Consider the following 10,538-nt stretch of genomic DNA (forward strand, 5'->3'; position numbering starts at 1 on the left):
ACACTGGAACTTTAAGTGTCTGTGCACACATAAGCATTCAGATAGTTAAGACACGCTCACATTCACACTCATGGAGGCTTTAATGCAAAGTGGAAGCATGACAGGTTGAAGTAGGTGCTGATCCGGTTCGGACAGGCTGCACTGGGATCAATGCATGGGAAGGAGAGGAGAAGCTTGTCGCTCAGAAGCAGCAGCAGACCCATGTCTTAAGAGTCGAACCACGGAGGCAGACGTGCATGTAACAAAACAGCAAACAACTAAAATGCAAAGCCATCACATCCGATGTGGCTGAGGCAAAAGTCCCCAAAAAACACAATCAACACGGATCAGCGAGGGCGAAGTGGGCTGATGGGCCAACCACAATGAAGTAGAACATCAGTAATAATTACCCCAGAATAAATAACAGTCACAGAACAATCATCAGAAGCAGAATTGGAAATTAGCTGATCTAGCGGACTGATTAGACCCATGCATTATAAGGCATTAAGCAAACATCTGTTACTGACATCACATAGTATTAACAGTGACTATACATACAATTGCTGATCTGAAAAAAAGGTATTTTTTATTATTCTGATCACCTATATATATATATATATATATATATATATATATATACATAAACATATTCCTAAAAGCAATGACACAATTTTAAGGGAGTAGGGAATGTTGCGGGGCTCGCAGATCGATGTCTGCAATCCCATTGTACCTATTGATCTGCAGATAGGGGAATGAAATTGATTTTCTGAGGTAGACAATGCAGGCATATTTCATTCTCCCAATGCAAAGCCATTCCACACGGGGTAGTGGGGGTAATTTGGTCCATTTGGACAGGCTCTGGACTTCTGCTTCAGCCAATTGTACTGTGTCAGATGGGTTGACCCATCCATCATGCTTTTCCTGCTTGTCTCACCACTGTGGTACTTACACTGTCACCAGTGTGATGCACCCACTCCATGATGGATAGTGGACAACATGCTCTGTGACAACATAGAGAGATCAGTCTGCTCCGCTCACAGGCCTGTCGTTTACACACAGCTGGGGACGCACCATTCAAACTTGGTTGGTTTATTTAATACCCTGGCCGCCGTATGGGGCCCATGTGGACAATACCTCTCAACATGCATCGTAAATGCTGCTTCCCTTACAATCATCAAGCCCCCTTTGAAATATAATTACTGTGTCAACGTGCCAATCCAAATGAAAGGCTTAAACTGTTGTGAAGGGGTAGACTTATTGAAAAAAAAAAGGTACAATAGTTTATGATTTAAGGCTGATTCCAGTGAACAATGATATGTTGTACCTTTCTTGTTCTTTGTGATGTTATGGGTCAACAGTTACTGAAATGATGCTCATCAGGTCAGTCTCTGATGTAACAAATGGCTGTTCATCATAAATAAAATAACATACAACAAACGAAAAAAAAAAGTCTGTTTATATGAGACAGTATAAAGAGGCCTTCAAAACAGGTTTAGAATCTGTTGGCCGACGAGGTGGGCCAGGACCAGTGGTTTCAGTTGCCACTGTTGCTGTTCCCATGATGGGGGTTCTGCTCAGAGGAACATGAAGTGTAGGGCCACCAGGTGACCCAGAAAGTTCTGTAGGGATAGACACCTGCACATGACCTGGAGCACTATAGTGTCCTGATGGCTACAGGGTAGAGCAAGGACATGTGTTCGGCCCCCTTGATGGGCAGCTTGCGGCTGGAGTAGAAGTGGATGATCTCAGGCACGCTGTCAAAAGGGCAGCTGTTCTGACCCAGGATGTACTTGTTCTCCTTCGTTCGAGACAGCTTCATATGCATGAAGCCCTGGCTGCTCCTGCACACAGAGAAATGCTCAGTTAATTCAAAACAAAATTGAGAAGCTGATGTTTGACAGGTACACTGCAGACTGCGATGATCATGTTATGTTTTATCTTCTGCTAAACACAACTAATCTGGGCATCGCAAATGTTTATTCCATGTTTATCACAAGATATTTGAGTCTAAAGAGAATTGTCAGACAAAGTAGTTGCCTCTAAGTGTGCAACAAACCTGCTACTGCAGCTTAAAAAAGCCCAGGCATGTAAAAAGCTACGATATAGAGGATCCTCTACAGATCAACTCTCCATTAAAAACCTCTTCCTCTATTATTCCCTATTTAGCAGCCCTCTCCAGTTCATACCAGTGCTCTGAAAGCTGGATTACCTCTGATAAGTTTGGAGTCACCAGGGGGGCAGACTAAAAAGCAGGCTGCTTAAGGTGCAAGGTTTCCCCATGCAGTGCATAAGGATGAGCCTAATGAACCCTCAGGATAAATCACTTAAGCTACAGCAATAAACGCGTGGCAAATTAAAAGCTCCCCGTGTGCAAGGAGCTTTCGATCGATACATTTTACAACTTGCCGGTAATCTCCTCCTTTCAAATACAAATGCACATTTTATTTATTTTTAGCTGATAAGTGATGCAACGGCTGTAAGGAAGCAGATGGATACTATGTCATGTAAAAATACACTTAGATTAATTTGTCTTTAGGAGACACATGATCATAATAGCCCATTCAGTGGTCAGGTTTTGTTTCTAACACGTTACGATTGCTTTAGGTTCAAACACATTGACAGAAATTATTGGATGATCGCATGATAATGTGCAATGATTGTTTTCAGCTAACTGGTATGTACCGTCTGGATTAACACTAAAATGGAAAATAAAATCAAGACATCATTGCCATCTTTTACAAATACAGTCAGTTTACATTTCAGTGTTGTAAACTTTCATCTAATAATAAAAAGGATTGAATGTTTTTGCTGCAAAGACTAAAAACTGATGCATCTTATCATTCAACATTTATTTATACAGGTTAGTCTCATTGAGCCACAAGGACTCATTTACAAGAGGAATCTATTTCTACATACATCTATCTACATACAATATGGCTGCTCTAATGATGCTCTCACATTGTGCATGCATTTGAATGCGTAGTACCAATCAGGTCATCTTTACACCTCTAGTAAGTATATGTGAGGTGCTGTGTTTATGGGGGCATTATTCATTTCATCAATAGAATTAAAAAAAAAGAGAATATTTTTCTCCAGCAAAACAAAACAGCCAAGACTGCCAATATTTATTTTTTCCAATAGATGGCATTAGTTCGTATATTTGATATTGACATACAAGATCTATACATTTCCCACTAGTCTATATTTGCCTGTGGTAAATAACAGCAGCAGGATGTAGTCTGTTATCTGTGATAAACAAGAGCAAGAAGCCGGCTTTAGGCATCTTAAATGTAAGTCTTGTCTTTAGTCATCATGTAATTGCACAATTAAAGCCGGCGGTTGTGTTCTCTCCCTCATGCACAAAAAGAAATTAGGAAGAAAAAGAGATAAAAACAATTCATTGGGTTCAACTTAGGGACATCCATCAACAGTAAGAATACATTATTAAAGATTCAAGCAAACGAGACGCTGCATTTAAGAATACTGCGATTGGTAATTTAGAGATAGTCGAGAATACATGAACTCTCATGCACTTTATATGGAAATTGATGATAAACAGTGCAACTATTTCAAAGCTAAAAAGCTTTTTTTTTATGGATCTTGTAGATAAGATGAGTTAGAGTGCCACGAGCTATAAAACCGGAGTAAACAAAACTATCAGACTGCTCCATTACGGCGCCTCTGGCTCCCTTATCTGAACGTGCCATTAAGAAGTTCGTCACGATTTGACGAGGGCAGGACAGCTGCACCTCTCTCCAGCTTGATTATTGTGCAAGTAGTGCCATCAAAGATTATTTAAACTATAAAAAGACAAAAAAAAATATTCCTTGCAAAGTGTGTTTGATGAAGGAATGCTGGGATGAGGGCATAAGGTTACATAGAACTACAGTTAAAAAAAGACAAAAACATCAATAGCATCATTTTTTTCTCATGCAGCCGGTGCTCAGAGCTCCTTATCATGTTGCAGCTCTGCAGAGGCAGAAACAAGGACAAGGCTGAGACACAGCAGTGTTGTTGATAAACTGAATATGGGGCTGTGCTGAAGTTGACAGGCCTTTGTGGTGTTATCATATCCCTGTGTTTATGGACCCTCTTATTTGTGTAATCAGGATAAATCTCACTGGGGAGGTCTGCTGTCGTGCTTATTGAGGTTTATGACTTTGATTTGAACCGAATAGCTCTCATAGTGGGAGCAGCCTGACAGCTTATCTCCACCTTCAACATATTGGATTGCTTTGTGAATGACGCTCGTTGTGTTATGAATCCGCAGCATCAGAAAAAGCAGCGCCATCAGCCAAAACGATAATGACCCTTAGCAGAAGCGGTGACCTTTTATGTATTTATTAACCTTTATTTAACCAGGTAAATCCCACTGAGATCACAGATCTCTTCTGCAAGGGAGGCCTGGGCCTCAAGGCAGCCTAACATGCATGTTTTTGGTCTGTGGGAGGAAACCGGAGTACCCGGAGAAAACCCACGCATGCACGAGAAGAACATGCAAACTCCACACAGAAAGACCCCAGGTCTAACCAGGGATTGAACCCAGGACCTTCTTGCTGTGAGGCAACAGTGCTAACCACTGATCCATTGTGCTGCCTTTTGAAGCACTGCCGAGCATCCTATGTTGTTTGACAGGTTTTTTTTTTTCTATTTTGTAAGTGAACAAATTGAAATGTGTTGAAAATTCTACTGAACTTTCTACTCCATTCTGGGTGATCGATACAGAAATGTGTTAAAAACATTTTTTGTAACCATTTTAATATGGCTGCTGAAAAGCTAATGTGTTATGCTGTGTCTCGGTCTGTCCCTCAACTTTGTCTTGTCTGGGCCATAACATCTGATCAGCTCGAGACAATTTAACACAACTTTATACACACATGCATCATCACTAGACCAGAGTTCTGGTTCTTAGCATACAATAATGTACTTTACCACTGCATTATAAGTATCTACAACTAATATTACATCCTCAAAAATAGGTTTACAAATGCATATTGTGTTTACAAGGTAGTAACTTAGTCTGAAATGTTTAATATAACAACTCTAGATGAAATATATAGTTGAACAAATTTGGCTCACTATTTGGCAACAAACTGGTCTGTTTTGTTTCTCTGTCATCCTTAATTAACGCTTAATAAAGTTATTAATGATTTATAAATTATTTATAGAGGAATTAATAACATATCTATAATCTATTTATTACCCATCTACAGTATAAGGGGAGCTTTACTGTAAAGGGGTACCGTTAAATTTCTCAAAGCTGTAATTTTTTAAGTTGAAATAAAAAAAAATATATATAATTACGTGTATTTTGTTGTTTTGCTTTGTTTTGTTTTTTCGAATGTCCAGAGGACCAGATTTAACTTTTTGTTTTAGATTTTTTTTTTAACCTGGATTATTGAGCATGCATCAGGATAATTAAGTGCGTCTTGAATGAAAAATACCCCATGTTTAAAAGTATAAAAATTGTAACAACTAAGTCCATGCTCAATAATCCAGGTATACAATCCAACATTTTTCAGTCAGATCATTTGGACAGTTTCTTTTTTTGTGCTGAAACCTTTAGTGCTGAAAAACTGTATTAACACTATTAAAGAACAGGCCACGTTCACGTTTCATCATCCGGCTCCACGGTTAAAACAAGGTGGTTGTTTGTTCCGCCCAAAACTTCTGATCTGTTCAATTGAGCAAATCTTGAAACAAAATTGTACCACCACTACACGGTATGCTGCATAATTTTTACATCACCTCAGCTCTAAGTTTAAGGTTACAAATCAAGGTAAATGTTTATACAAAAGTCTTTGTTATATTGCTATAGATTACTGTATAATAGTTTGTCGACAGGCGTATAATGTGCTGTTTGTGGTACTGTTATTAATAGATGTTTTAGTTTCTTTAGATCTGTGATGTGGCGAAACGACAAATGCGTTGGGTTAGTTTTATTAATTCATCATTCTCTGACAGTGTCTCAGAGTGGGGAAACAACATGTGCACATGAATGTTTGAGTTGAGAAATAAGATACTACAAAACTTTGAAGAAACTGAGGGGGTGTAAATATTTCACAAGCATTTAAAAAAGGAAAAGAGAAAACATGAAGGTGTGGGACAGGTGAGGGTGGAAAAAGCGATGAGAGTAGCAAAACAGACATGAGGCATTTTTCACTGGGGCCAGGGGATACAAGAGGCTGGAGGTCTTAGCGACGTCTGTCCTTATCAATAATGCAACACACATTTGCGCCACCTCATGGCCTCATCCATTTTTCAGTGACCTCAAACATGGAGGCTCTTCACCTCAGGTTCCCACTCATTTTCTGTGGCAGCAGCAGCGGCGTTTGTGTAAGGGGGTGCTGAACTCAGAGCAACCTCTGCCTGCAGGGTAGTGGAACTTGTCATTTCCAAGAACGAGATCGTTCTCTGAGCTTCGTGTGATTGATGTCGAGGTCGCAAACACCATGTTCAGTGACAACCAAAAGCTGACACAAAAGCAGACGCCATCAAGAAAATATTCCATGTGGATGATGAGTGTGTGCTGCTATTCCAAAGCAGGTGTTTTCTCCGTCAGTTTTTGGTCTGTACGCACAGAAAAGAGAGAACAATTAAACTCTAAACAAAAGTGAGTAGCAAGTGAGTGCCTCGGGGTTGATGACAAGGTTTAACGGTTCCTTCTAAGCTCTTCTCTTCCTCACTTCAGCATCTGCTCCCATTAAAGCCAGCCTTGTAGATGTCAGCTCAGCGCACCTCTAAATCCTTTGCTGCTTATGGCTATGAGAAGTTTCAGGATCCAGAACTGAGAGTGGAGCGGGGTAAAGAGTATTTATATTGGCTGAGCATTAAGATCTGTGTCAGTGAGATTAAATAACTTCACAGCACAAACAGAAACAATTCTCTCAGCACGTCTCTTCTACTGCAGTCAAAGCACTACTGGAGCCACAACACAAGTTATTGGCTTTAATAACGCAGCTCATTAATTCAATTCAGTTCAGTTCAGTTTACTTATAGTGTCGAGTAACAACAGAAGTCATCTCAGGAAGCGAGCATGAAGGCAACTGTGGAAAGGAAAAACTGCCTCAAGAGGAAGAAACCTTTAGCAGAACCAGGCTCAGGACAAGTGGCCATCTGCTTCGACCAGCTGGGTTTGAGAGGACAGGAAGGAGGAACAGATACACAATGGCAGGTCAAGAATCACATGTTAAGATAAAAATAATATCAAATGAAAACTATTCAATTGTAACAATTCATTTTAAGAAATGAGATCAGTTTGTCCTCCAGTAGTCTAAGCCAGGGGTCCCCAAACACCGGACCGCGGACCGGTACCGGGCCGTGGGTTAATTTATACCGGGCCCACAGAAAAAAACAAACAAAAAAAAAAAAAACTTTTATTTTGAAAAATCACCAGATTCTCTCCACCACATCTGTCAGTGACTCACTCTTGACGCAGGTCAACATACACAAGTGGTAACCAACAATGTTCAGCCAGGTCATCTGGACAGTTTCTTTTCTTTTTTTTTTTCTCATTGAGAGACATTTCACCCTTCATCCAAAGGGCTTCATCAGTCTGAGAAGTCTGTTTAATAAGTTGTGTAATGTAAAATTTACACTCTTACATATTGAATTTCACTGTGAGTTCTTGCCCTGTGTCACTCTGTGGAATATATACATCTACTACAGTAATTTTTAAAAGTTATTAGTAACTTAGAATGAATCCAAGAAAGTTCAATCTGGTCCTCTGGACATTCAAAAAAACAAAAAACAAAACAAAGCAAAAAAAATGTAGAAACGTTTCGTCTCTCATCCAAGTGTAGCCAAGGAAGGAGCCGTTGACGGACCCACGTGGTCCTTTGACCCCTCCTGGCTACTCAATACTCAGTCGTCACAAGCTACAACTGAGGTAATGGCAGTCACACGCGCGCAAGCTGCAGCTAAACCTGATGATAACACAGTTTCTGTGCGCCCGATGCTGACTGACCCAGACATCATCCAACTTCAGAAGTTGGATCCTGCAATTAACTCGATGATGTTGTATCTGACTGACCCAGACAAATACACTCCATCGAAAGACGAGCTGGATTCCAATCCAGACCTTAAAGTCCTCTTTCAGCTGCGCAAACAGCTAAAACTACTTAAGGGCATCCTAACTTTTGCTCATGGACGGACGTCCTCACCTGTGTTCGTGGTCCCCCATGACCACAGGGGGGTGATGTTAGTCCATGCACATGACCTTCCGTCCGCAGGACATAAGGGTGACAATGCCACGCTGAAAGCATTGAAACAGATTGCTTATTGGCCTGGAATGAAAAAGGATGTCAAGGACTACATAAAAGGGTGCCTGATCTGTGGCCAGTTTCAACCATCCAGACCACTTCACAGAGCACCACTGCATAGTAGAGGCATTGCATTTCCATTGTCGGACCTCCAGATTGACTGGGTCGGACCACTCACTAAGACCTCTAGAGGAAATAAATATTTTCTCACGGTAACCTGCGCGTTTACCAAATGGGTAGAATGTCTACCAGCCCCTAATGACACAGCACAAACCACTGCTATGTTATTAATGAATCATGTATTTTCAAGGTTTGGACTTCCCCTTAGGGTGAACTCAGACCAAGGTACACACTTCACAGGTGAAGTAATGAAGGAACTGTGGAAGACGCTAGGCGTCAAAGCCAACTTCCATATTGGCTACCACCCACAGGCTTCAGGCCAGGTTGAGAGAGCAAACAGGACTGTGGTGAGTATTTTGAAAAAATACGTAGCCGCAAACCACAAGGACTGGGACGTGAAACTCCCTCTGGTCCTCATGGCCATAAGGGCCACTCCACACACGTCGACTGGCATCGCTCCTTTCGAGATGATGACGGGTCGACAAATGACTCTCCCGCTGCACCTGTTGTACCAACCAGGCGATGCTGCCATGGCAACAGCCTACACTACACAACAATACATGAAAGACTTGGAAAGACACCTTAAAAACACTTTTGCTTTCGCACAGAAAAACCTGGAAAAATCAGCTGAAGGACGCAAAGCGTACTACGACCAAAAGGCCTCTCACGAGGAACTCCAAGTGGGAGACAGGGTCTGGTACTACACGTTTGCACCCAAAACTGGGAGAAGAGAGTCCGGGACCGGAACTCTCGCCCGTAAGCTGATGCCCAGATGGACTGGACCCCATCTGATAATCGACAAACTGTCTCCAATTATCTACCAGATAAAAATCAGTAAAGGCCAAAAAGAGCCAACTGTTAAATGGGTACACCGTAACCAGGTTAAACCACACAAGGCGTGCAATAACTCCTCAGGAGACAAAGATCTCACAAAATCTGACCTCGTGGGAACAAGGGTCATCCAAGCAGAAGATAACTAATGGATAATAAACTTAACCATAGTTTAAATTCACAGGACCTACCCTTGACCATTACGAAGCTAAGACCTATCTCTTTGTGTTTCCATAGGACAATGATGATACCACTACTGGTAATCTTCACCCTCTTGGGTGCCACCCAAGAAGGGCAAGCCGAGATCGTAACCCTTGGACCCACCTCGGGCATCGCTCTGCGGGACCAGCAGGGACTGCTCATCACAGATTGCCGCCTATACACTCGAAAGGTCTTTGTCCGCTTCGACCCCCAAACCGTGGTCCAACAACACATTAACATTAAAAATGAATGGTTAAACAAGCCATGGTACACAGTATCCCTAGAGGGTGCTAAAGCAGAGATCCAACACATCCTAAAACAACTACATAAATTTACTTACACTCAACAAGAGTTGGGCGGAATAAGTACAAGGCAGAAGCGCGGCATCGGCGGACTTTTGCTTGCTGCATCGTCACTAGGGTCACTGTTCAGCCTAGGGTTGTCCGCATACAACACTGTCAGTATAACGTCCCTAAAACAACATGTGTATGAAGTAGAGAGCGAGGTCCCAAAGATCCGAGCGCAAATGAACCTTCAACTAACACAATTGACACAGGTGACTAAAACCGTAAAGGATACTGTTCTAGTGCTGAATACTCACACCCAAGAAATCAAAGCCCTCGTAATAGCGGTAAATGAGTTAGCCCTTAAGGTTGAAGCGGATTACGCTGTCGCACACCTAATGGATAGGATTTTTGCTGACATGCTTAGAGATATCAGTTCGTCGGTAGATACACTAGCCACCGGTAGGATCCCACCGTATCTAGTCTCTCTACAGATGGTGAACGACATCCTCAGCTCCGCTACGCACGAAAAAGTTACGCAAACACAGGCACACCTGGCTTACACTCTCGGTAGCGCAATCCCAATCTACGTCAATCACAAAACATTTGAAATGGCGTTCATTATCAACCTACCGATAATTCCCTCAAACGGCATATATAGACTCAGGGACGTCGTAAATGTTGGCAATTGGCACGGCGAAAACCATGTTCAAATTGACACACCAAGGATGGTTGCGTACCACGACGACAACCCCTCAGTTTACCTAGCTCCAAACCTGCAGATGTGTGTTCTCACTCGGGAGATACACTATCTGTGCCCGAGCAAACCGTTTATGTGGAATAAAACCGCGGGCATATGCGG

General features: G+C 41.9%; 1 protein-coding gene across 1 annotated transcript in view; it reads right to left on the reverse strand.

Annotated features, from left to right (window-relative positions):
• Positions 1–1,458: 1,458 nt before the first annotated feature.
• The window catches only part of LOC119423453 (SH2 domain-containing adapter protein F), a 126,831-nt gene continuing 117,751 nt past the window's right edge, over positions 1,459–10,538 (reverse strand). The window contains exon 7 of the mRNA XM_037690849.1: positions 1,459–1,820. Coding sequence (XP_037546777.1) covers positions 1,634–1,820 — 187 coding nt within the window. The 3' untranslated portion in view covers positions 1,459–1,633. The remainder of the gene's footprint in view (positions 1,821–10,538) is intronic.

This window comes from Nematolebias whitei, chromosome 2 (assembly GCF_014905685.2).
Source record: "Nematolebias whitei isolate Nwh7 chromosome 2, NemWhi1, whole genome shotgun sequence".
Classification (NCBI taxonomy): domain Eukaryota; kingdom Metazoa; phylum Chordata; class Actinopteri; order Cyprinodontiformes; family Rivulidae; genus Nematolebias; species Nematolebias whitei.